At 33.3% G+C, this 26094-nt stretch overlaps 6 protein-coding genes across 8 annotated transcripts; 4 read left to right on the top strand and 2 right to left on the bottom strand.

Moving 5' to 3' along the window:
• Window positions 1–48: 48 nt before the first annotated feature.
• On the bottom strand, window positions 49–6197 carry LOC102624546 (phosphatase IMPL1, chloroplastic). Of its 2 annotated transcripts, XM_006468392.3 has the most exons (11): window positions 5760–6197; window positions 5232–5299; window positions 4928–5061; window positions 4544–4632; window positions 4406–4463; window positions 4242–4294; window positions 3823–3921; window positions 3577–3690; window positions 2883–2984; window positions 2520–2662; window positions 49–557 (listed from the first exon to the last, which is right to left on the bottom strand). In XM_006468392.3, exons 1-10 carry the CDS (start codon window positions 6051–6053, stop codon window positions 2564–2566), a joined length of 1110 nt encoding a protein of 369 aa, XP_006468455.1. In that variant the 5' UTR covers window positions 6054–6197; the 3' UTR covers window positions 49–557; window positions 2520–2563. The 2 variants fall into 2 exon arrangements, with proteins under 2 accessions (XP_006468455.1, XP_015382607.1); XM_015527121.3 differs by lacking the exon at window positions 49–557 and having other exon boundaries at window positions 2303–2662; window positions 5760–6196.
• On the top strand, window positions 489–1810 carry LOC102625021 (lectin). The gene is made up of 3 exons (XM_006468393.4): window positions 489–864; window positions 948–1066; window positions 1181–1810. Exons 1-3 carry the CDS (start codon window positions 592–594, stop codon window positions 1560–1562), a joined length of 774 nt encoding a protein of 257 aa, XP_006468456.1. The 5' UTR covers window positions 489–591; the 3' UTR covers window positions 1563–1810.
• Window positions 6198–11409: 5212 nt separating the features above from the next.
• On the top strand, window positions 11410–12171 carry LOC127900343 (LRR receptor-like serine/threonine-protein kinase EFR). The gene has a single exon (XM_052434990.1). The coding sequence runs from the start codon at window positions 11410–11412 to the stop codon at window positions 12169–12171; it is 762 nt and encodes a 253-aa protein (XP_052290950.1).
• A 953-nt stretch (window positions 12172–13124) lies between these two features.
• LOC107175569 (receptor kinase-like protein Xa21) lies at window positions 13125–15185 on the top strand. The gene has a single exon (XM_052434989.1). The coding sequence runs from the start codon at window positions 13125–13127 to the stop codon at window positions 15156–15158; it is 2034 nt and encodes a 677-aa protein (XP_052290949.1). The 3' UTR covers window positions 15159–15185.
• Window positions 15186–16526: 1341 nt separating this feature from the next.
• Window positions 16527–21871, bottom strand: LOC102625573 (lecithin-cholesterol acyltransferase-like 4). The gene is made up of 11 exons (XM_006468395.4): window positions 21465–21871; window positions 20444–20535; window positions 20140–20258; window positions 19618–19753; window positions 19411–19462; window positions 18870–18970; window positions 18395–18577; window positions 17837–17994; window positions 17628–17682; window positions 17375–17428; window positions 16527–17103 (listed from the first exon to the last, which is right to left on the bottom strand). The coding sequence occupies exons 1-11, from the start codon at window positions 21706–21708 to the stop codon at window positions 16684–16686; spliced, it is 1614 nt and encodes a 537-aa protein (XP_006468458.1). The 5' UTR covers window positions 21709–21871; the 3' UTR covers window positions 16527–16683.
• Window positions 21872–22047: 176 nt separating this feature from the next.
• Window positions 22048–24347, top strand: LOC102625860 (cytochrome c6, chloroplastic). Of its 2 annotated transcripts, none has more exons than XM_006468396.4 (6): window positions 22048–22212; window positions 22290–22419; window positions 23501–23598; window positions 23684–23715; window positions 23988–24051; window positions 24142–24347. In XM_006468396.4, the coding sequence occupies exons 1-6, from the start codon at window positions 22153–22155 to the stop codon at window positions 24280–24282; spliced, it is 525 nt and encodes a 174-aa protein (XP_006468459.2). In that variant the 5' UTR covers window positions 22048–22152; the 3' UTR covers window positions 24283–24347. The 2 variants fall into 2 exon arrangements, with proteins under 2 accessions (XP_006468459.2, XP_006468460.2); XM_006468397.4 differs by having other exon boundaries at window positions 22094–22212; window positions 22298–22419.
• Window positions 24348–26094: the final 1747 nt, after the last annotated feature.

Raw genomic sequence — 26094 nt, 5'->3', positions numbered from 1 at the left:
GTTAAATGTCTTTGCTTTTAGATGTCCATCATATTCCATCCAGTAAAATTCTATTAAATACACACATTCATAATCAAAACTATCGAACCACAATAATAGTTACGATATACAGCTAAAATTGAAACATTTTAAATGCATATGATAATACATATGACGTGATACGTTCATCCAACTCAAGGCTTATCGGAAAATCCTTTGCTTGTGTATCTTCTGCGACCACAGACACCATATGCTTTCTAATGGTGGGCTGAGAATCTGACTTTTCATTTGGAATAAGGTGACTTGAGATGCTCTTGAAAACTGATAAAGATCATCTTTGTCATCTAGAAGGAATAAAGATACAACGGCTGCTTTACCACGAATCAATGCCTTTTTGGTAAAGCATAGGAATAATTCTGAGTCACCAATAAGATTAATAACAGCTTTTAAAGTATTTTACAAATGGAAGAATGGTATCCCTCCCTCGGTCGTGTTATTTTCAATATTTCCCATATTCAACTCTTGTTTTCGGATATATCAATGGCTAATTTGACCCTTCTCATGCTATAAAACTTGAACTGCATGGCCAAAGATTATGAATAAGTCACAAAAATGGGAACTGGGTCGTCCAAAGAAGACTCTTCTTCACAGTTACAACCAAATGAGAAACCCAGTCAGAATGAGTCACAAAACTTTGCAATAGCCGCCAAGCCGGCTGACAATACAAAAGAAACAAAAGTTTGTGAAGCCAAGGAAGCAGAAGTTAAGTTGCCACATATGTACGAAGCCATTGTTAAAGATGCAGACTCACCAATTGACAAGTCCTCTGTGGACAAGCTGTATGATCAGCTGTACTATGGAGTTTTCTTAAACCAAAAGAGCAAGGCAAGTTCAATATTTAATCTTATTAATTGTATTAATTCATATCATTATCATGATTAAACATAATTATTCTAACTATAATGCAGAGGTATTGGGTAGAGAAGAAGTCAGGATGCAACAGCTTCATGCTGTTTTCAAGGGCTCTGTTAATTACTTGGGCAGAAGACAATCGTTTCTGGATATGGACTCCTGTAAAAGAGTCCAGGTAATTAACAAGAACAAGAAATTATCGATACCCAGAAGAACCGAGTTACATATTTAATATGATTATAAGGAAACTAGCTATTATTTTTGATAGAATCCTAATTGTCATTTGCAGTGATGACATTGTGGATGTGGCTGAACTAGTTCAAGTATGTTGGCTGGAGATTCATGCAAGACTTGATACTACAAAGCTGTCTCCAGGAATTTCATATGAAGTTTTATTTGTCATAATGTTGAAGGACCCGGCATACGGATGGGAAGTACCAGTGAGCCTAAGACTCCTCTTACCAAATGGAACGAAGCAAGAACATAAAGAAAATTTGATTGTAAAGCCAAGAAACCAGTGGATAGAGATCCCTGTTGGCGAGTTTAAAAGTACACCAGAAAATGCAGGGGAGATGGAAATCTCTATGTATGAATACGAGGGTGGGAAATGGAAGAAAGGACTTGTCGTCAAAGGTGTCATCATTCGTCCAAAGAATCAAGCATTAGAATAAGAAACAATTCTCCAATTGCAGAACCAAATTTCAGGACAATCAATAATTTCTTTTAAACATTTTGGAGAAATTAGCTTCTCAGATTAAACTTGTTATGAATAATTAGCATCGTTCGAAGTATGCTGTATAATCAACTCTCACTTCTACAACTTAATGCTTTATTTTTCTCAATACCACTCAGAGACCTGAGCCTGTTAAGTCACTCTTGCACCATGTATAAAATACTCTTTCAGCTTTCTAACAGTGGGCTGAGTCTTTTATTTTTGGTTTTGAACAAGGTAATTCAAGATGCTGATGACAAAGACCATCTTGTCATTTGGAAGAAACAAAGATAAAATGGCTGTTTTATGAATCCCGTCAGGATAAAAAAAAAACATACAAGGTATGAGTTTTGGGTCATCAATATTAGGATTAAAAGGGTAATGATAGGAAACCACTTTCTATTTCTGATTGAACAAGTGCTCAGCAGCAGGTTTTTTATTTGCTTATTCTCCAAAAACAGAAAAATTACACAAATATGCTAAAGTTAAAACTGGGAAAAATACCCTGTTTTACGTTGAAAGAAAAGACACAAGGTGATTCCCATTTTACCAAAAAAATACCTCAATCTTATACTTTTCAATGTGCTCCATGCATTTATAACACGCCACATTATCCCTAAGTAACACACACTTCAACTAATTTTTTTAAATTCTCAATATTCTAGCCATCCTGCAACCGTACCCTACCTTGAAGGTCACTAATCAAGTAAGTTGAGGTATTTTTTGAGTTATGTTCATATGCAGATAAATATTTTCGGAAGAACAGGAAAATAAAGGATACAGTTTGGGGAGCATACAACAACAAAGACCCATACAAAATAAAAATGATGTTACTGCAGTAACTACCTTTTATTAGATGATATCTCAGATCACCAAAATAAAGTATGAATAAAACTTAGAACACAACTGAGAGCACCTGTTTGCCGTAAAAAGCCTTCCAACGGAGTTGTCTTGAGCCTTTCAAAAGCCTGTGTGATAGTTTTCCGGCTTATACCATGGTGAAAAATTAATTCCTTTGCTCTTAAGTTTCTCCGTTGCAGGTGCTATCCTCTCCAATAGCTACATATTCATGAACATTAAGATATCATGCATCAGATAATATCACAGAACACACTGATGAAATAGCTTTTAAATTGTTTCAAGGTGAAATAACCAAATATGTGAAGCAGCTGTTAGTTTCAGTGGCAATATAAAACAGCTTCATTTTCAGCTTGGAAATACAAATACGTATCGTTCTAGATCACAGATTTCCACACTAGAGCCAGTTCAGTCATCTAACCTTGGCATGCAGTGCACCATTAGATACCAAAACAGATCTATCAAAAACACAAAATTTGCCACCATCCATGCAACTAACTGCCCCACCAGCCTCTTCAACAATCTGCTTGAAAAGGAATAAATTAAATTAAATTAATAACTGAAACTTGAATTTAAAACATCTTGGTCTACAGAAAGTGAGCAGTATTAAGCCCACATAAAAGCAAACATGGAAAGCAAAATAAAACATTCTCACTATTTTTAAAAGGGGGTTAAAACTTCATAACAGTGAAATTTGGAAAGGACTCCAACCACAATTTATAATCTTTACAGAACATAACTTATGTTGGCCACAACTTTTAAAGAGATGTCTGCTGCTCCCCAGAAATCAAAAGAGTTTACTAGTACCTAGATCCAAGAAGTTGTCTTGATCATCAATTTTTACCTTGCAATCATAAATCCAGCAAAGCTATACATATCTGACCTTTAGGCATTACAAATTGGGAAAAACAAAAGAGAATTACTTTGGGGGATGAACTTATCCTGGTCAACAATCATGCTACTTTGGCAACAAGTACATCAAACTTGAGCACAAGTAAAAAGGTTTATGAAACAGATTAGGGGTGGAAGTAACAGTTCAAGTTTCCAAAAACAGGCAACCAATTTCAAACAACATAAATATCAAGTAAAAGCATTCATAAAATAAAGAAATTTACCAAAACGCCGGCAGCCATATCCCATGGCTTTAGACGATATTCCCAATACGCTTCAACAATCCCTAGAGCTACATGACACATGTCCACGGCAGCAGCACCAAGTCTTCTAACACCCTGAGCAGTACATTTAGGAAAGGGAAAAAGAAGGGTAAGGTGGTTGAGATGGGGGGAAGAATATGAGTTATACAACTTGGACCAGAAAGGCTTCTGTCCAGGAAGCGGAAAAAGAATACAAACACTTAGTACCAGGCTGATGTCAGTAAATTCCTTGAATAATTCTATGTTAGTCGCCCATGCATCATCGTGATCATATCCAAAGCCTGTCACTAGAAGAGATTGCTCAACCTAGAAACAAGATAAAAAAAAGCTAGTATAAAACCAAAAGGTTCAACTTTCAAAAATATGAAGCATAATCAGCATACATTTTCTCAAAAGCAATTATACCAAAAAGATTGAATACAGTTAACTTCTATAGATACATAGGAACCTGTTGCTAAATATTTGTAAAATTTATGCCCTAGTAGATGATGCTAAAAAACACATTCTTGTTGACTAACTTTTTCTCGGTGCCATCATCTGAAAGTAATGAAGCTCAGGTCTATGTATTCTAAGATTTGGTATACTTATTATGCTTAATGATATTCATTTTACGTCTAAGCACTCACCTTATCAATTTGACTGGCATGAATCTTTTGGCCATTACAAAATGCTCCTCCTCCTGTGATAATGAATATTAATCCATTAACATAAAATTGACTCAAACAACATTGGGCAAGAATAATCTTTTGATTTTGAAAGAAATAATAATTACAATTTGAAATGTTCATACCAGCAGTTGCAGAAAATGTTCGAGTATTCCAACACATAGGGCCGCCAACAAACTCTACCTGAAAATAAAACTACATTGTTATTTTATTTTGTATACAAAATTAAGGAAATATAAAGTCAAATTTTAAGTGATTATTACCACAGAAGCAGCAGCAGGGTTTCCTTGAAATAAAACTGCCACAGAAACTGCAAAGCTAGGATAACCGTGTGCAAAATTTGTTGTTCCATCTACACCAATACAAGTGTTTGCAACTCAAAGTCAATTATATTGCTCATTTGAATCAAAGATAATTGTATAAACAAATGATCCACCAGAAATTGATAACGAGAAATAGTTGAAAGCCACTCCCATGAAAATTTCTTCTGACACAAATGATTTTGATTATGCAAATCCTAATAATAATATTGACCACACTGAAAATATCTAAAATATCAAGATAAACTCCGAGTTGCAGGAAAAATAATAATAAAACTTAACTAAAAAAGGTAAAAGAAGAAAGGTCAAGGGTTTTGAGAAATAAACCTAAAGGATCAATACACCATAAATAATCAGATGATGAATCTCCTATAACTCCGCCCTCCTCTCCAAGAATGAGATGGTTCGCAAAATTCTTTTGTACAACTTCTAGTACAGCAGCCTCACTAGCTTTATCTGTGCTGCAAGTAAATTTGCATATATGAGGTGAATCCTGCCCGGGCTCAGTTCCAGAGTCTTATCCATTAAGAAATCAAGTATGACATATTAACAAAAACATAAAACTAAAAATCATATAAATCAGAAGTGTCAATGGATGGGGAGGAAGAGGACAGAGAGAGAAGTCCCTTACTCGGTCACTAAGTCAGTAAGTCCTTTGTATGTTATATTACGAGGCTTATTAACAGCATCCATCACAACCTGGAAAGAAAAAAGTGGTCAGAGGTCACTTTTAATTGGCAACAGCAGAAAGGGGATCATTACCCTGGAAAATAAGCATATGGTTACATAGAACGTATTTTATTATAGCAAATTTAGCAGTAGCCATAAATAAAGTCAATATTTACTTGCCAGAACCCAAAATACATTTTATGAACACTCATCTCAAAGCACAAAAACTTGTACAATAAATCAACAAAACCGGCGCCTTCCTATCTTTCGTTAACTAGTAATGAGAATGCATTGAACAAAAAAAGCCACAGATTATAAACAAACGGGTAACTCGTGAAAATAATAAAGAAAACAAAATCATAAATAATTGTAATAATATTAACAGCTCATAAGCTGAAAATGCATTGCAAAATACAAGGAAAAAAAAAAAAGGAACTGGGTACCGCTGAAAAATGAAGAATCAACAGAAAGAGAGAAAGTTAAATCAAACCTCAGCGCCAGTTTTAGCAGCACTCTCAACAACTTGAATGAGCTGACTAGGAGGAATAGGTCCAGTTGATTTGGCACCCACTTTTTGGTACGGGATCTCAGAAAGCACGGCCTTCGTACAAAATGTCCTCGTTGGTTTGGCGGTTAAAACTCGAGCTTTTTGATACCCAGAGAAGGAATTGGCGTTATGTCTCGGAACTTGGCACTGGGTTGAGTGATTAGGTGGGGGAAATGATCTGGGTACTTGAGAAAATCTCAGAGGAACGTTTGTGAAGGAAACTAGAGACCTCCCCATTTTCTGTTATTCTGGCCTCGCGTTCACGTTCGCGTTCGTGTCCTTGCTCCTTTGTGTTCCAAAATCCTTAAAACTTGCCAGCTTTCGACAGAATCTCGAGTGTGGACCGGCTGGTCGAGTTTTGTTCTGTCCCTTTTTTTTTTTTTGGTTATCTGAAGGAAATATAAATAAATAGAAATTATAGTTCCCTTTTGACTCCAAGACACTTGTACGTACGGCCACTTTGGGAATTCTTTTAAACTAATTATTATTAGTTCTACCGTATAAATAATTAACTGTAAAAAAATTAATTAAATTTTATTTTTAAAAGTACTTAGAGTTTTGAAAGTAATTATGAATATTTAATAAACTTTACTGTTAAACTACTGAAAGAAAATAAATGATTAAAATATACATAATGTAGAATAAAATTTACTTATGCATATAAAAACTTGTATATATAATATTTTTAATTATGTATTATAATAATTTTTATTAAAAATAAAATTTATAATATATTAATTTTATTTTTTTATCTTAAAATAATTAATAATAAAATTAATAATATAATATAATAAATTTAATAATAATTCGACCAACAAGTTAATATTAATAAATTTATATTGATGAATTATAATAAAAATTTATTAAAATATTGATTTTGTTTCCAATTTGAATAAGGATAATTTTGAGTTTAAAAAATAATTTTAAGGATACTTATAGAATTGTATTAAAAGATAAAATTGATTATCAAAATCAAAATGTAAAAACTACTCATTTCCTGCTTTTTTAAATCAGCTGTAGGAGGAGTTGATTTTGACAAAAGTTATTTTAATTTTTTTTTACTAAACACTAAAATTAATTTTTAAATTTTTAAAATCACATTTAAACCTCCCAAAAACAATCTCAAACATGCGGAGTCCGCTTATGTTGCAACCGTTGCAACATGCAACAACTTTTGTCTTTTTGCGTTTGATTACACTACACAGCCTTATATTTTTTGCAAAATTTAATACGCACTCAAAGTTATAAAATTTTATATATAAGTACATTTTTAGGATAAAATGGCATCTGAAAAGAATTTTAATTTGTTATTATTATTATTATTATTAATATCATTATTATTATATAAGATTATTGCTATTAAATTTTATTATTTTAATTATTATTATTTATGATTATTACTGTCATTATTATTATTATCAAAATTTATTACTTTTATTATTTTAATTGTTATTATACTATAATTAATTCATTATTATTAATATTTATCTTGTTATGATTAAAATTATTGTTATTATTAAAATATATTAACTTTATTTATTTTAATTATTATTAATTATTGTTGTTATTATTTTTATTAATATTATTATTATTAAAACTTATTAATATTTTTTTATTATTTTAATTATTTTAATTATTTAATATTATTAATTCAGTTAATTTGTTGTTGTTGTTATTATTATTATTGTTAAATTTTATTAATTTTTATAATTAACATTATTGTCATAATTATTATTTTTAGTTTATTATTATTATTATTGTTTTAATTATAATATATACAAATAATATTAGGGACACAATTAACAAAAGGTATTTTAATAACTTGTAATAGTCTATTCCAATTCTAAAATAAAGTAAACATATCAATAGTCTATTCCTTATTACGATTCTAGCGCATTTCGATTCTTATTTAATAAATGCACTATTAGAATGTGTTTGGAGCAAAGTATTGTATATTGTTATAATATTGTTCACATTAATTTATTGCTTACCTATATTTGGAAGTTTTGAAAGCTAGATTGTGGTTAATTATATAATTCACTACAATGTGCTAACTTTTGCCTTAATTGAAACATTAATTATATTTAAATTATATTTTTATTTTTACTATAATAATTACAATATTAAAAATAAATTATATTATAATATTATTTTATTATGTCATAGTATATTTATATATTAATAATTAATATAAAAATAATAATTAAATATAATTAATAATAAATTTAAATAATGAGAGTAGATTTAGAAATGATAGTAATAATTAGATAATTATGAAATATTTATGAATTTGTAGAATAAATAAACATATTTATCTTTCTGAAGTTAGGAAGCAAACATAGGCTTTATTTTATATTTAACAGATGGTGGCTCTTATAAAAGAATATTGAATCATGCATTGTAATTGCCTAATATCAATAATAAAAGTCCTCTTAAAATTTCCTATTTCTTCCTTATTCATATCATTTAACAACTAAGCCAATAAATATAATAATAATTATTACATTTTTTCCTGACATTTCAAAAAATAAGAGGAATTGCAATAAAAATAACCTAAATAAATACATCACTGCCGTTGCATCATTCTTGCCTTGAATCCAATGGTTAGATTACAAATGGACAAAAATAATGGTATGTTGCAACATAGGGGGCCCCCCCCCAAATTGACCCTTAATGTTGCGTTTACTTTTTAGATTGGAGTGGGAATCTCGATGAGTGGGAATCCTTGGATTAGGAGTGTGGAGTGGGAGTGAGAGTAGGGTGTTTACTTAAACTAAATGAAAGTATGGATTGTCAATCAGAATCCCAATTATTTGTTTACTTTGTCTTAGATTGGGAGTAAATTATTTTAAATTATAATTTTATCCTTATGTAAAGAATTATAATTTGTAATTAAAAAATTAATAAAAAATATATTTAGAAAATAAAATAAATATTTTATTATATTTATAAATTAATAATAATTAATAATATTCTTAATTATGTAAATCATAATTTTTTATTAATTTTAATTTAAATTATGTGAATAAAAATTATTAATAATAGCAACACAAATGAAACATTATTATTGATAATATAGTACAAAGTTAATATTTTTTTAGAATAAAATATTTTATTATTATTAATTAAATAATTAATTAATATTTATTAAAATTAATGTTTAATATTATTAATTTAAATATAATATTTATTTATTTTTATTTTATTAAATTTAATAAAATAAATATGTTATAATTATTATTTTTAATAAATATAATATTATTTATTTTATTAAATTTTATTTATTTATTTTAATTATGAGGGTAAAAGGGAAGAGGGGGGAGTGGATTCCCACTCCCACCTCCCCCCATGAGAGTGGGAATCTCACTCCCCACTCCAAAATTGGATGGGACCCATAGAGTGGGAATCTCACTCCCTCCTTAAAAATGATAAATAAACACTGAAGTGGAAGAAATCCACATTCCATACTCCTACTCTAAAAAATAAACACTACTTTAGTATAGTTCGGATTTTTACATTTTCACTTCTCTTTTCGCTTCTCTTTAACTTTCGCCTCAAAATATTTGTTACCCTGACTCTTGTGACCCTCCATACTTACCATTTTGGCTGCACCCTGACTGGCACTCTTATTCACATTTTTTATTTATTAAAAAACATAACATTGGATTGAGAGTAGTGGTGCAATGAAAGCAACCAGAATTAGTAGGAAACCACAAAATGATGAAAAAAAACAGCTGGACTCAAGTACACCAGATGGTGACTTTTTTTTTTCTTTTTTCTTTTCAATATAAATATAAATTAGGACCTAATAACGGTAGTAGAAAATAGCTTGATACTTCTTAGTATGGGTAATGTTAAGTTACATACATGTACTTTACATCCCTCTCACATGAATAGTGTATGGATACTATTCATGTGAGAGGGTTGTAAGGTACATGCATGTAACTTAGAGGGATCCTCCTAGTATTAATCTATTAGCACTACATGTTATTTTAAGGTTGTGTTGATTCATAAATAGTGACTTCAGTTTTCGTCGGTGTATGTGTCACATCCTAAGTTCAACTTTGTTTGTTAATAACACTTCTTCACTCTTTCATTTGCCTCTAATAGAATTTCTTATGTAAGAAATAAGATGGCCCAATTAATAATGTAAAAAAGTTGACTTACCCAACTACCATTTTATAAGAATCAGTTTTTATTTAATTTAATTATTATTATTATTTAAAGGAAACGTTAATGATAGACATAAGTTCGGAAAATTCTTTTAAGAAAATGACATTATTTGAAATATTGTGAAGAGAAGTTGAAAAATATTCCAATAAATAATTAAACAACAAGGGTGGAGAAATTTCTACTCCACCCGCTGAAAGATGACATCCTAGTTTAGAATTGTAATTCAAAGATGAAAAAAAAAAATTCGGGTGTTGTTATGGAATTATCATCACGTTAATTATAAAGAATAAGCTGAATTGAGAGGATTTTAAGGAGTTTCTTTTTAGGTTCCTGATATTTTTAAATGATAATGGAAAGAGAATATTTTGAAAATCATCATTTAAGTCCTCCTCATTTGTCAAAAACAAAAGGAAAAATTTGTCTTCTTCGTCCGCTATCTTCCCGCGCGCTTGGTCTCACTTAAAAGGTCACATATTTGCCTTCTTTTCCCATTTTTATGAATCCATTAAGTCAATCACCAGATCTGCAAAAATTTCAGATAATTTTTATGAGCTTATATGGCTAGGGATCCGGTGCACATGTGATTTTCCAAGAATATGTGTTCAGTTTCTAGAAATTAATATGTCTTTGTTGGGTCCGGCTATGGTGCAACTATAGTACCATACTACAGTTGCATTCAATCGTTGAATCCACTTGGATGGATGGAATCCATTAGAATCCAACAACTGGGTGTAATTACACCACAGTTTTTACCGTCTTTGCTGTACGAACATCATCTGTAACTATGTCAATCGCGTCGAAGCACCTGCTATGATGGATCTGAAAATAAGGAGGTGTTGGATGATAGTTTTCTGAACCCTCTGGTTTTTGTTACCTTTTTGACAGACAATAGGGACCTTTTTAATAAGCCTTTCAACTAAACTACTAAGCAATAAGTTAATTTGGAGTCAAAAACAGACGGACAGTAGCAAGTTGCCGCAAGACACATAATCAAAGTCTATGACAAAGGAATAATGTTTCTTTAATTTTATAAAACTATTTTTCTATTTCAAGTCTTATGTCTAAAACTATTTTTCTATTTTAAGTCTTATGCCACGGGATTAGCATGTTACACAATAACCCATGCACGTCAATTCAGCGTCAGTTTGTGGTAAATTTGAGTGACCCGTAACACTCAACTGGGATAATTTTCTTCAAAGTTTCTTAGAAATTATGTGCACTTCATCTTTTGTATATATGCATACACACACAGACACAAGAACACACACTCACCTATATTCATTAGCTTGTTTCTCTATTAGCAAAATATTATATTCACAATTCACTGTTCTTCCACCTACTGTCTTTCATGGGGAGAAATATTGGTTTTATGATCATTACCCTTGTTCCCTTGCTTCATTGTTTGATGCTTTCCTCAGTGATGGCAGCAGTAACCAACGTTACCACAGATCAATTTGCTCTTCTTGCCCTGAAGGAGCATATAAAACATGATCCCAGTAATTTATTGGCCAACAACTGGTCCACAACTTCATCTGTTTGTAGCTGGATTGGTGTTGCCTGTGGTGTTCGCAACCGTAGAGTGACAGCCCTGAATATCTCCTACCTTGGACTTACAGGCACCATCCCTCCTCAACTAGGAAATCTATCATTTCTAGCAGTGCTAGCCATCAGAAACAACAGTTTTTTTGGCTCTCTTCCTGAAGAATTGAGCCATTTACGCGGACTGAAGTACTTTGATTTCAGGTTCAATAACTTCCACATAGAGATCCCATCATGGTTCGTATCTTTACCAAGACTTCAACACTTGCTGTTGAAACATAACAGCTTTGTTGGGAAAATCCCAGAAACCATAGGCTACCTTTCTTTACTGCAAGAACTTGATCTTAGTGATAACCAGCTTTCAGGAACCATACCATCCTCCATTTTCAACATATCTTCGTTGGAAATACTTGATTTCAGTGGTAACCAGCTCTCCGGTTCCTTCCCTTCCATCGCCTTCAACATGCCTTCATTATTTGTAATCGATTTGAGTGATAATGGTCTTTCTGGTGGGCTGCCATCAAATATTTTCAACTATCTTCCGAGTTTGAAGTTCCTTTTTTTGTCTGGAAACATGTTGGATGGTGAGATACCATCCACTTTATCAAAGTGCAACAGATGGAATCTTTATCCTTATCGTTGAATAACTTCACCGGTGCCATACCAAGAGAAATCGGAAACTTGACTGAGCTTGAGAGTATGTATCTTGGCCACAACAAACTCGAAGGTACTACACAGCTACTATTATTAATATCATAGAACTAGTACAAATGTTTTTGAATAGATACAGTAATTCATAAACCCAACTTGTGTATACAAATATTAGACCCCCTTCGAACTCTGTTGTGTGAGCAGGATTCCATCCCAAAATTTCCTGTACCGTCCAGTGAAGATGAGCAGTTGAACCAATTAATACATCATCTCATCTTAATAAAATTATACCGAATCCTACAATATATAGATGATCACCTCTGAAAATTTTCTTTTTCTTTCGGTGACTTCACAGGAAAAATACCAGAGGAGCTGGGGAACCTCCCAAAGCTGGAGCTACTACTGCTGCCAAATAATGTCCTAACAGGGTCCATTCCTTCACAAATCTTCAACATTTCTTCTTTAACCAACTTGGATCTTACTTATAACAGGCTGGTCGGCAGCCTTCCTGATAACAGGTGTCAAAATCTTCCTGTTCTTGAAGGGTTATTCATATCTTATAATCAGCTTACTGGTCCAATTCCAACCAATTTGTGGAAATGTAGGAGCTTCATGTCGTCTCATTGGCATTTAATAAGTTCCAAGGAGGCATACCAAGGGATATTGGGAACTTGACATCTGTCAGGAATTTATTTCTTGGCAATAACAGCTTGATAGGTACATATATATATGAACCTCTCTCTGTCAAAATTTTTCTTGTTATTTACTGAAAGCATCTTATATATAACGGTTCTATATGAACAAATTTTATCTGAAATAATAATAGTTTTATTAAATCTTCAGTTGTATGTACAGAGTTCTCTTTTGGTACATTTTCAGGAGAGAATTCTTATTGAATGATTTTTATGCAAAAAAAAAAAAAATCAGTGTGGCTCATTTCTCAACATGTTTGCAGGTGAGATTCCAAATGAAATTGGTAATCTTCGTAACTTAGAGGTTTTGGGGGTTCAATCAAGCAACTTAGCTGGCCTCATACCAGCTTCAATCTTCAATATCTCGACACTGAAAGAACTAGCGGTCACTGATAATGACCTCCTAGGTAGTCTTCCATCAAGCATAGACCTTGGCCTTCCAAATCTTGAGAGGCTTTTCTTGGGGGAAAATAATTTCAGCGGGACAATTCCCAGCTCCCTTACCAACATTTCCGAGCTCTCTGTCCTAGACTTTGGATTTAACTCATTCTCAGGCTTGATTCCTACCACATTTGGTAATTTAAGAAGCCTTAAATTGCTCAGCTTAGCTGGTAATGTTTTGACATCTCCTACTCCAGATTTGAGCTTTCTTTCCTCCTTGACGAGTTGCAGAAATTTGGAAATAATATATTTATCTGAAAATCCAATAAATGGGATTCTTCCAAGTTCCATTGGGAATTTTTCAATTTCTATGAAAAGCTTATCCATGGAATCATGCAATATCAGTGGTGGCATTCCAAAAGAACTTGGCAACATAAACAACTTGTCAGTAATAAGACTGGGAAACAATGAATTGACAGGAACAATTCCAGTTACCCTGGGCAGATTACAGAAACTTCAAGGTTTGTATCTTCAAAATAATAAACTTGAAGGATCCATCCCAGAAGATCTTTGCCATTTGTATAGATTGGCTAACTTGTACTTGGGTGATAACAAGCTTTCTGGAAGACTACCTGCATGCTTGGGTAATCTCACTTCCCTCAGAGATCTCTCCTTGGGCTCCAACGCCTTGACTTCCATTATACCCTCTACTCTGTGGAACCTGAAGGATATTTTGCGCTTTAACTTGTCATCAAATTCTCTAAATGGTTCTCTTCTGCCAGATATTGGAAATCTTAAGGTTGTGATTGAAATGGACTTGTCGTTGAATGCTCTATCAGGTGTTATCCCTGTCACTATTGGAGGCCTACAAGGTCTACAGCTTCTCTCCTTGAGGTATAATAGATTACAGGGTCCAATTCCTGAATCCTTTGGCGGTTTAAAAAGCTTGAACTTCGTAGATATGTCCAACAATAATCTCTCTGGAACTATTCCCAAGTCGATGGAGGCACTCTCTTACCTCAAACATCTAAATTTGTCTTTCAATCAATTAGAAGGAGAAATTCCTACGAGAGGACCTTTCATAACTTTCTCAGCTGAATCATTTTTGGGGAATCAAGCATTGTGTGGTTCTCCAAAGCTTCAAGTCTCACCATGCAAAACCAGATCTCATCCTAGGTCAAGGACTACTGTTGTTCTACTTATTGTTTTGCCACTGGTTAGTGCATTAACAATGATAGTTGTCCTGACTGCCAAGCTTGTGAGAAGAAGAAGAAGAAGAAGAAGACGTCAGAAAGGGAGCACACGGCCGTATGATGATGCTAATATGTATCCACAAGCAACATGGAGAAGAATTTCTTACCAAGATCTTTTGCGTGCGACAGATGGATTTAGCGAAAACAAACTACTTGGCATGGGGAGTTTTGGTTCAGTTTACAAGGGAGTACTTCCAGATGGGATGGAAATTGCAGCAAAAGTGTTCCACATGGAATTTGACGGGTCACTTGAGAGTTTTCATGCTGAATGTAAAGTAATGGGTAGCATCCGTCACAGAAACCTTGTCAAAATCATCAGTAGCTGTTCAAATAATGATTTCAAAGCGTTAGTATTGGAGTACATGTCGAACGGGAGCTTAGAGAAGTGTTTGTATTCTGACAACTACTTCCTCGACATTTTGCAAAGATTGAAGATAATGATAGATGTTGCGTCAGCTTTGGAATATCTTCACTTCGGTTATTCCACTCCAATAGTTCACTGCGACATTAAGCCTTCGAATGTATTGTTAAACGAAAGCATGGTAGGGCATCTGAGTGATTTTGGCATTGCGAAGATCTTGGGCAAAGAAGAATCTATGAGACAAACAAAGACCCTTGGCACAATTGGTTATATGGCACCAGGTTCTTGTTAAACTTTCTTTCTCATTTTTTTTAATTAATTTTTTGTCTACACTATTGTTGTTATATTAGTTCTCAAGTTTTCAACCGGTAAGATCTTTTGGGTTTAACAAATAGATCAAGATTCAAATCCTGCTTGCATCAGGGTTAGAGAGGAATTTGGATTTCATTTACGTCATTATTTTTTCATAAATAAAAAAGTTCATTAGCATTTGGAGCAAGTGAGATTTGATCCTAAGACTACTGTACTATCTCAAAAGGTCTTGTCAATGGAAATAGAACTTACAAAGTTTCTTCGCCATTGATTTTTTATTCTGTTATCATAGATTACTAATTTTTGTGTCAATGTCAACTATATCCTCCACAGAGTATGGCAGGGAAGGAAAAGTATCAAGAAAATGTGATGTTTACAGCTATGGTATAATGCTAATGGAAACATTTACAAAAAAGAAACCGACAGATGAAATTTTTGCTGGGGAAATGAGCTTAAAGCGTTGGGTTGGCGACTCATTATTAAGCTGTTCAATCACTGAAGTTGCAGACGCCAATTTGCTAAATTGTGAAGAAAACGATTTCTCTGCTAGGGAACAATGTGTGTCTTCAATCTTTAGTTTGGCCATGGATTGTACAGTCGATTTACCCGATAAGAGGATTAGCATGAAAGACGTGGCGAACAGACTCGTTCGAATCAGAGAGACACTGTCGGCTTACATTGATGTCTAAGAAGAGGCTGTTCATTTTTAGTTCCATCCGTTGCTTTGTATTTATGAGTAATGATACAATCACAAACTCTTGTACAAATTTATTTTGTACAAACTGACGTGGCATTAATTCATTGGTTGAATGAAAATATAAATTAATAAAAACAAATCATGTGGACCAAGTGATATTTAATTCAACCAATATAGAGTAATGATATAGTCACAAACTCTTGTACAAATTTATTTTGTACAAACTGATGTGGCATGATAAGATTGGTTGAATTAAATATCACTTGACCCACATGATTTATTTTTATTATTTTATATTTTCATTCAACCAATGAATTAATGCCACGTCAGTTTGTACAAAATAAATTTATACAAGAGTTTGTAGCTATATCATTACTCATTTATATATTTATCAGTTGTATTCGTCCGAACGTTGAATTAATACCCACATTTCATCCAATACGATATTGCTAGATTTGTAGTTTGTACCGACAAAATACATCGCCAGAACATTCATGCGCCATAACCTCTTTTGGTTGAAGCCAGGATTGAGATGTTGTGAATGCAGAGCGTCCTAAACTATTGCATAAGCAGATTTAAAAGGACATTCTGAAAATCATCTGCCACATAACACGCCAATACAAGTTCATATAAGCTAATTGCACTACTATCTATGCACATAACACGCCATATTCATTTATGTCCCATACAACAATAACACAAGATCGAGGTTGTATCACCAACAGCTCTTATATACAACACAATTTTAATAACATAGACATGTACAGGGGAGCACTTGCAGTCTCAAGATTGGTACAACAATTCAATCTTAAGCATCAACGGACACACTCATGGCATTCAGCTCAACATGCTGCTTACCCTCATTCTGAGGATGAACAATAACGGTAGCATGGGCTTCTGCACGTGAAGATTGGTCATCACCTGATTGGGAAACAGATATCGAGCTCACTAGAGGCTTCCTATCAGCCATATTATCACCATCATCTTGTTCTTCAGATATGATCTCCCATTCCTCTTTCAGTGAAGTAACCTGTAAGCCTTTCTCTTTGTACCTTTCCATTTCGTAAGCAGTGGGTAGAATTACATAATCATTTATTGGGTTGTAGAAAGGATCAGGGTCACCAACTTTGAGCCAGTGCTTGAGAATTCTAAACACATGATGCTCACAGACAATTCCCCGGTGTTCACCCGGGACTCCAACCCTTGCTTCTGCATTGAGCCCATCCGCCTGCAAGTCTCACAAAGGTAATAACAGTTAGATAGGTGTGGTCAATTCACTCGTGGCAAAACTTCCCCTTCATCATCATGTGACTCGAATATATTACCCATAATATAATTCATTTACTTGAGACATCATGTCAACAACTTACAAATTTGTCCAACATTATTATTATTTTTATTATTATTATTTAATAGAAACTGAAAAATGATTTTTATAGCACAACCAATATGGTATAACATCAAATCAGAAAGAATTAAGAACAAGAAAGCTAGCAAACCTTGGCTGATTCTGCTGGGACAGTACCATCTCCATCAACATATACATATTTAGGCTGCAAATTTACAAGCATTAACTAAAACTTAGTATACAACAAACTGCTTAAAGCTAGGAATTCATACATAGTCAACAAAACCTGAAAGATTTAAATCAGAGAGGACAACATTGAAATATTTATGGTAGAGAACTGCAAACTATTAAATTCAGAAATTACGCTACATGAAATGAGACCAAATTCAGTAAAAGACAAGGACCTGGATATTTCTTAGTTCTTGTAGATCTGTGACAGGTGCATCATCACTTCCATAGCTGCACAGAAAATTTAAAATTAAAGAATCCACAAACTCAACAAGCAACAAAATATTTCCTGTTCTAGAGCTTCTATCGATGGTTAATCCTAGCATATAAGTACTGTTTTTTCCACGGTGTAAAAATTGATGAAACACTCAAATAAAAAAATTACCAAACACTGTGCGGTGTCTCAAGATTGGTCCCATAGATGTTGTAGAATTTAACTTGGGAAGGAATCTTAGCACGAGATAAGATCTTGCATGTTTCATTTGCCATTTTCAAGATCTCCAAGTTGAAGGGTAGAGGAATCATTTCTCCATTGTAATTAACCTGAATTATCAAATAAAAAAATATTAAACTAAAATAGCCATTTAAGCACATATCCTAAATTTCGACTCAACAGTTCCAACTATGGTCACTACTTATAATTTGTATTGTCATTTGTGCTACAAATCTTAATACAAAATTCAAACTCTCAGATATTGGGGGGGAAAATTTTCTAAATTAAGAAGTCTATTGTCATTTACGACAAAATGCTTTGGTAAAGGTCAACAGAGAAACAAGAAAAGTCAAGCTCTGAAAGTATAGCTACTCTCTGACATCTTCATCTCAACATGATCAAAGAATTTCAAATTGAGCATAAATATTTAAACTTGTGAAACTTACTTTCACTTAAAGATCAAGTAAACCTTAGCAGAACTATTTCAACATAAGAAAGTTCATGGCTCACCGTATTACTGTAGAGAGCTTCCTTATAAATTTCTACACTCTCTTCTGATTGGTAAGACTCTAAGATAATATGAGAGTTCCCGTCGGCAGCTTTCTTCTCTCTCCATATTTCCAGAAGAGGAATGTGTTCCCAATGAAAATTCCGGCAAGCCATCAACTCATATATTGATGGACATTCAATCAACTGAAATTTTGCAGTATTAATAATTAATCTCAACCACATCACAGATTCGGAACAAAAACACATATAAATATATATGGCAAAGAAAATGTTTATAGTCGTGTATGAATCATTGATCTGATCAATATGAGAACTGAACACCAGACAGCACAGTACAGATAAAACACATACAGATACGACTTAACAAGCCATGAAACACCAAAAATCTAAAATTAAAAGAAAATTTTAACGCTCAATGTAGGAAAATTTTTTAACAGACATGCAACTTGAAATAACTAAAGTATTCAACTCATACCAGTTGGTGCATGCTCCATTTTGATATAAAAAAGTTCTGTTCCCACCCTTCAACAAATGACATCCCATTGAGAAAGGCGGATGTAACATATCCCGGTGCACCTGTTGGACAATTATAAATCAAACAAAGTTTCAAAGTCATATTCAGGAAAGATTACATAAATAGTACTTGCTTACAAATAGAAATAAAGACCGGTCCACAGTCCTTCGCCTTCAAGCTTATTAGAAGTTTAAGTTCAATTTGAATCTATGACTCTGCATTCCATGATTAATCAATGGAATATCACCAATAATAAACCATGTCTATAAGATTGAACATGAATATTATCACTGTTACATTTTCAGGAAAGTAGATAAGATTGAACAATACTAATACTACTACAACAACTACTACTACTAATTTTGTTCTCCTTTGAGTTTTTGAGTGTTGGCATTTTAAACTTCAAGAAGAAACAGATTCCTTAGCTATGCATTTTTCTCTCTTACAGCTGCTTTGATGTCTATTTCCGTGCCCAAGTATCATAAAATCAACAATCACTTACCTTGAAATGGCGCAGCAATTGCAATCCATTTCTGCACATATTTCTCAAAAATCTGGGAACAAAAAAAAGAAATAGGATGAAATTGCCAAGTTTAAGTTGCAGCATAAGGACACAACAAGAGCATAGACTACAGATTCGAACTTAGAGTGTGGAGAGGAGAAGACAAAAGAACAGCAACCCAGGAAGGAAAAAAAATTAAAAACATACATCACTATGCAGGGACAAGAAACATTTGACCAGCAGACCCCCCATAGAATGACTGATGATGTTTATCTTTTTCCCTCCAGAAGCATTATACACAGCCTCTAACTTCGCAGCAAATTGCTCCATTGTTCCTTGCAATCTAAAAAATGAATAAAGCATAAACATTCAAAAGATCTGTAGAATATAACGAAGGAGAAGATCTTTGAGCTTCAAGAAGAAAAATCATTTTAAAATGGAAGACAGATGTTGAAGCACAGATGCCATTTACAGGGACACTTAAAAAGTAAAATCAAAGAGATATTGGAAAACCATGCAATATACATATGTAAGCAAGCAACATCCAATTTTTTTTTTTGCTTTATCCCTCGTTAGGAATGGGGTGCAATTCATTCTCATAAAGTGACAGAAACTTCCGAGAGAAGAAGAGAATTTATGATCCAAAAAGCATGACACCCTAAAAATGTCCTGCTACTCAAGGTCATAGAAAAAAAAAGCAATTAACAACGTTTTAGGTTAGAAAGTTACCTATTACTTTGGCGGAAATCATAACCAAACCCAAAAAGAGTCTTTCCCTCTTGGAAACCCCACTTGATCATTTGAACAATCATATCGTGAAAATAATAAACACAATCACGTCCGATGATCTGCATTGGACATATAATTAGTTAACACCAGTCCAAACAACTACATTGTCTCATATAGAACAATTGAAGTTCATTCATGGCATTTAAAATATTCACTAGCTATTCTGTTTTCTTCATTAGTGTCCACGTTAGTGATTCCTTAAAAGTATCAAACAATATTGAGGGGAGAAAAAGAACTACAATACCAGGTCAGGATCTAAGACATCAATTGCATACAATCCATATCTGTCTTCAGGAACCACAACACTTGAATTTGGATCTAAAGACACAGTTCGACCTGTTTCACAAGAATAACATGATTAACCAACTTCAATTATTGAAATCTAAATCTGCAAAACCTGCATAACAAATATTAAAAAATTTGAAAACAAAAAGCACAAAAATAAATAACACAGAAAAGCATCAGCGGACTTATCAAGTTCCATTTGGAGAACATAATTAGATATTGGAAGTACATGCTCAAAGGAGTTTAACAGGCTGATTACCATCTTCTGACCATAAACACTGTCTCCCCAAAGTGCTATAGGAAGGGGGCACGAGCCATACACATGAATACCCAATAACACGAAAGTTCAAAATAGGGTATCCACCAAGATAATATAAGCCCACTCTATTAAAGTTTTCACAGACATCAAATAATATCTAGTATCTTGCATGATGAAAGTGAACTTGTTCCTCATACTAACCCCAAAGCATCTACTGACTATCACAAGTGTGTTTAGATGATCACTAACATACATTACCCAATGCAAAAAGATAAGCAACAAGAGACTTCACTTAGAGCGAAACCTGGTAAGTAACTAAATTCAAATTCGTAACATATCACGTCCCAAATGAATCATACATAACAGCTAACAAGAAATACCACATCTTCAGCATGTACTTTTTAGTGAAAAAATTAACTTTCTACAGACTCTCTCAAATCCCTGCAACTAATATATATACTGTTAACATTTATATTAAAGTAACAACATTTTATCTATGACTACAAACAAATAAAGTAGCCAAAAAGGAGGTCTCAACAATCCTCAAATGAAATTAATCTTTCTTCTCCACTTAATTATTTAGCAACAAAATTTATATTTTTTTTTCTCTCCGTTTTCCACCAATTTCAGCAAAATTATCCAATTGTGTTAAGTAAGAAGAAAACTAAAACACAATCAAGCTTTGGAGAACCAAAAATTATCTTGAAAAAAAAAAAATTACCGGTAGAAGGATCAAACTTAGACCAGAGCTTGGTCCTAAACTCGTGGTCTGCCCCAAGTATCCGAACCCAAATCCGCTCATCTTTCCCGTTTGCCTTGTCCACTGACTTCAAAATCGAACCGGCAACACCCGGCACCAGCAGAACCGGGTCAAGGTCCGGGTCAACGTAAGGTTGCGGCTTATCCCTTAACAATTTCAGCCATAGCTCCACCGATTGCACTATTTCCTCCAACAACACAGCCATATTGAATCAAGATTGGTATGAAATTTTATTGATTATCAGTTCGAATAGCGAAATGTTGGAATTTTAGGGTTTGGTTAATTCTGGGAAAAAAATGATTTCCTTTGTTAATGGAGTGTGAGAAGAAAGAGCCGTGAAGCTAAAGGCGCCACCAAATCTTCACATTATGGATTACATGAATTGAACGGAACTTTGATTGACAAGACGACAATTTTTTTATTATTATTTTATTGTGTCTTTTTTCTTTTTGTTTAAAATAATTGAGGATAATTTTTGGTGTTTTTTACTAGTAAGACAGAGTCTCTCCGGAACCAAAAGAGTCATGACACGTCATCACAGCCATACGGGAAAAGCATAATTAGTCAAATTTATCAAACCAACCCATTTTATAAAAAAAAAAAAAAAAAATTCCCCACAAGCACAAAGTACAAATAGAAAAAAAGAGAAATGGCGCTGCTTTCACTGGTGACCTGCTGCAACAATCCAAAGCTTCGCCTGTCAACAAAGGTCAGCCTCTCTTCGCATCATATTTTTCGATAACTGGAAGATAAGGATTTTTTGTAATGTGTGCTTTGTGTTCAAAGGGAAATAGGAAAGAAGCAGAAATGCAAAACCCAGCTCCATTGCAGAGCAAACAAGTAAAGTTTGTAAAGAGCTTGGCTCCTCCATTCATGGCTGCAATGTTAGTCTTATCGCCTATCTGCAACGACCCAGGTAAAATTTAACCACCATCACCATTCAGTTAATGGGCTCATTATCCGCTATTGCATATATTTTACTGTTGCTTGTGGTTTCCAGATTTGAGAATCAACCGGCAGCACACGTCAAAATTTCTTCTTAGACGAATATATTATTTGTGATAAGCTTTAATACTTTAGAGCATTCAGTTTCTTGTTTTACCTTGCGTGGCAATCTTATTAGACCGTGTTAAAGAAATTTTGAACTTCCATATATAGCTTGATTTCAATAAATTTTGTTAGATACAATTTTGGTATGAGAAGGGCAATTAATTCTTGAAGTTCCATATTCTATCGGGTAAAATTAGATTGTAAAAGAGGTAGGAAAAAGAAAATACTGGCGTATTTGATCAAGCAAATCATATTCATCATTGAAGCTCATTTCTAATAAACCATAGGATAAGGGGCGTAACAAGGACATTGTACATTAAGAGAAAAAGAGAAGTGGAATATTTCCCATGATGTTGCAAAGAATTTTAAAAATTGCTATTTTCACTGTATTGAAAATAATATTTTTGCTGGCTAGGGCAAGCCAGTAAAATCAGTTTCATTGATGAGATAGCTGGCCAAAAATAAAAACTTTTCTTTATCCTTCAATATAGCTAGCTTTAAACTTAATGTTGCAATTTGATCATGTTGTTATGGTCATTATGATTACTAGCAACTCATTTTTCTGAAACAAAGTTGTAATATGATTCAATGTGCATTGAAATGGCTTTATCAGTCTATCAGATTTCAGTGCTCTGAATGTTCATTTTTGCAATGCCTTGTCTTCATCTCACGTGCGAACACCAGGTAGTCACAAGACAGCAGCTGAAACTTACTTTGCAGGAAAGAATTTCAGCTTTTGTGATTTAGAATAATTTCTTACATCATGAAAGAGGAGCAAGTTATCACTAGTATCCAGTGTCCAACTAGACTTGCTACAATATATCGCCTTTCCCCACTAAAATCATTTCATTGGAAGCAACAACTCTCCATGGAATTGGAACTCCAGAAATATGACACTTACAATGTTTTATGCTTACCAGTTTCTCTCGGCTTTTTTCATGCTGCAGTGTCACTTGCGCAAACCGTGGATATTCAAAAGGGGGCCTCACTGTTCCGTCAAGCTTGCATTGGGTGCCATGATGGTGGTGGAAACGTAATTCAACCAGTAAGTTGCCTCATCGTGAAGTCCAGATAATCATCCTTTTGAACTGTAGCTTCCTCTCTAATCAATAACTTCCGATATTTATCAGGGCGCAACGCTCTTTTTGAAAGATTTACAGAGGTAACGTGGCACAATTTCACTGCATTTTCTCTTGCCGTCAACATTCTGAACTGGTGTAACTATAGGAGAATTTAAAAATAGGCCAGCTTGCAGTTGAATGTGCTGGAACCTAAATTGGGTTTACTTTTCATAAGACTCGTTTGAGATGATTATATGTTCTCCAAGTATAATTAAATGCCATAATATGATTAACAAATGTAGGAGCTTCTAGGTTTTCATTTACTTTTATGCCCTCGATTTTAAGATAGTCCATTGGCTGCCTGCCTCTACAGAAATGGAGTTGACACAGAAGATGAGATATACCATGTTACATACTTTGGAAAGGGAAGAATGCCAGTAAGTTTTCTTCTAAAAGTTTAGCATTTCTGCTGAACTATTTTAACTTGGTAGACAACAAAGGAGTGTGAGTCCCCTGTTTGCATGCAGGGCTTTGGTGAGAAGTGCACACCAAGGGGCCAATGCACATTTGGAGCACGTTTGCAGGATGAAGATATCAAGCTTCTGGCACAGTTTGTGAAGTCGCAGGCTGATCAAGGGTGGCCAAAGATAGAAAGTATGGAGGATTGATTCTTTGCAACCAAACTTCATAAATGTCATATCACATCTTCAATATAAGGATCTTTGCTTTTCAATCTCTAGATTACTGACATTTAACCATGGATCGCTACAGCCTATGACTTAGGAGCATCAAACTCAATGTGGGGAGTTACTTATGCTTGTATAATTTTAATGCTCATATTCAGGGACGGATGCAGCACATGAGCCCCCACTGGCCAATAATAATAATAATAATAATAAAAGAGAAAAATATTTTAATTTTCTAATTAATCCCCATTAAATTTATTAAAATAGTCACTATAAAATATAAACCCCCATAAAATTTAAACTTTGACTTTTAAGAAATAAAAAACTTATATTTTAATTAAAAATGATGATAGCCCACCACTTAAAATATTTTCTGTTCTAAAAAATATGGTTAATTCTTACAGTTTATATAATAATAGTAGAACGAACGTTTTCAGTAATAAAACTCATGAAGGATCATCTTTGAAATCGGATGGGATAAGTGATAGTTTGGTTGTTTATAGAAAAAACAATAAATTCAATAATATTGATAATGAGTCTATTGCATAACATTTTTAAAATATAAAAATGCGTAAAGACTAATTATAAATGTATTAGTAAATATTTTATATATTCAAAATTTTAGTTTTTTATATTTTACTATTATCTGATTTAACTCCTGATAAATTATTTTTTTAGATCCGCCACTGCTCATATTGTGTTTACATAGCACAAACTTACTCCGGCTAGCGTCGACGAGTTTTTATAAGTTCTAACAGATTTGACCTCGGGTGCCTCGAGTGAACTAACCAGGCTCAAAATTGGGCCTGACTCTGTTTTGAATGGGCTTGGCCCACTTTATCTCGAATTTGCAATCAGTTTAGGTCATGGGCCACCTTACAAAGAGATGCAATAAGTTTTAAAAAAAACAAATGTCAAATTTGTTAAATTCGAAAATTGGATTCAAACTGTGAAGGTTTCAATGTAAATCCAAATAAATCTTAATTCAAACTAATTTAATGAAATAATACAAAGAGCTCGGATGATTGGAAATAATAAGCGAGACTTGGAAATGGACAGAAAAAAAAAAAAAAAAAAAAGCCTCTGCTGTTATTATTATTATTTTTTTTTTCAAAAGATAATACTTCATTAAAATCGAGATCACAATCAATCAAAGGTGGTAGCTTAAATGTGGTGGAAAATCTTTCAACCATATATAAGCATCCAAACAACGGACCTAATAGTTAGCTAATACATCTTTGCTATACTAAAGACTCCCTTGAGATGTGATGTGGAAAAACACGAAAGCAAAGGAGTGTATGATAGTCAAGAGACAAAGCCTCTATTATTGCATCATGTAGAAATAAAATAAAAGAAAGGTCATGAAAATGACGAAGAGATAAAAAATGACTATCACTAAATCATGAAAAGGAAATAAAGAAGCATCGTGAAAATAATGTTTAATATGATAATCAAGAAAAAAGACTCTTGGATTAACACCTTTGACGTGCATAGTTTCCGTAGAAAAAGGAGAGAGGAAAAAAAAAGAATAAAAGAGAGACACGGAGTTTGGTTTATCAATCAGTAGTCACCAACAATTAAGAGAATTTGATATCTCACCAAAATTAAGAATTAATGAAAAAAATAATCATATTATTAACAATTTTTAATAATTATATTACTTTTAAAAAATTAATAGCTATATTAAACAGGAAATTATTGATGCTTCATTAGTCAAAAGATAATTCCATTATGATTAAACGCCATCCTTTTTTATAAGGACAGCTTGGTTTGCAACTTAGTTTTTTATTTGTT

This window comes from Citrus sinensis, chromosome 2, assembly GCF_022201045.2.
Source record: "Citrus sinensis cultivar Valencia sweet orange chromosome 2, DVS_A1.0, whole genome shotgun sequence".
Classification (NCBI taxonomy): Eukaryota; Viridiplantae; Streptophyta; class Magnoliopsida; order Sapindales; family Rutaceae; genus Citrus; species Citrus sinensis.
Note: the sequence above shows the minus strand (reverse complement) of the source record. Positions and strands in the feature narration are given on the sequence as shown.

What these genes read in the sequence shown, in the direction of transcription:
- LOC102625021 (XM_006468393.4), top strand. Translation starts at nt 592, where the DNA reads ATGGGAACTGGGTCGTCCAAAGAAGACTCTTCTTCACAGTTACAACCA. An exon ending in TCTTAAACCAAAAGAGCAAG is followed by an intron (nt 865 to 947) that starts GCAAGTTCAATA and finishes ACTATAATGCAG; the next exon opens with AGGTATTGGGTAGAGAAGAA. An exon ending in ACTCCTGTAAAAGAGTCCAG is followed by an intron (nt 1,067 to 1,180) that starts GTAATTAACAAG and finishes TGTCATTTGCAG; the next exon opens with TGATGACATTGTGGATGTGG.
- LOC102624546 (XM_006468392.3), bottom strand. Translation starts at nt 6,053, where the DNA reads ATGGGGAGGTCTCTAGTTTCCTTCACAAACGTTCCTCTGAGATTTTCT. An exon ending in ATGGTGTATTGATCCTTTAG is followed by an intron (nt 4,633 to 4,927) that starts GTTTATTTCTCA and finishes GTATTGGTGTAG; the next exon opens with ATGGAACAACAAATTTTGCA. An exon ending in AACATTTTCTGCAACTGCTG is followed by an intron (nt 4,295 to 4,405) that starts GTATGAACATTT and finishes TCATTATCACAG; the next exon opens with GAGGAGGAGCATTTTGTAAT.
- LOC127900343 (XM_052434990.1), top strand. Translation starts at nt 11,410, where the DNA reads ATGGCAGCAGTAACCAACGTTACCACAGATCAATTTGCTCTTCTTGCC.
- LOC107175569 (XM_052434989.1), top strand. Translation starts at nt 13,125, where the DNA reads ATGTTTGCAGGTGAGATTCCAAATGAAATTGGTAATCTTCGTAACTTA.
- LOC102625573 (XM_006468395.4), bottom strand. Translation starts at nt 21,708, where the DNA reads ATGGCTGTGTTGTTGGAGGAAATAGTGCAATCGGTGGAGCTATGGCTG. An exon ending in TAAGTTTGATCCTTCTACCG is followed by an intron (nt 20,536 to 21,464) that starts GTAATTTTTTTT and finishes CTTGTGAAACAG; the next exon opens with GTCGAACTGTGTCTTTAGAT. An exon ending in AATGGAGCATGCACCAACTG is followed by an intron (nt 18,578 to 18,869) that starts GTATGAGTTGAA and finishes GCAAAATTTCAG; the next exon opens with TTGATTGAATGTCCATCAAT.
- LOC102625860 (XM_006468396.4), top strand. Translation starts at nt 22,153, where the DNA reads ATGGCGCTGCTTTCACTGGTGACCTGCTGCAACAATCCAAAGCTTCGC. An exon ending in GTGGAAACGTAATTCAACCA is followed by an intron (nt 23,599 to 23,683) that starts GTAAGTTGCCTC and finishes GATATTTATCAG; the next exon opens with GGCGCAACGCTCTTTTTGAA. An exon ending in TTTTTGAAAGATTTACAGAG is followed by an intron (nt 23,716 to 23,987) that starts GTAACGTGGCAC and finishes CTGCCTCTACAG; the next exon opens with AAATGGAGTTGACACAGAAG.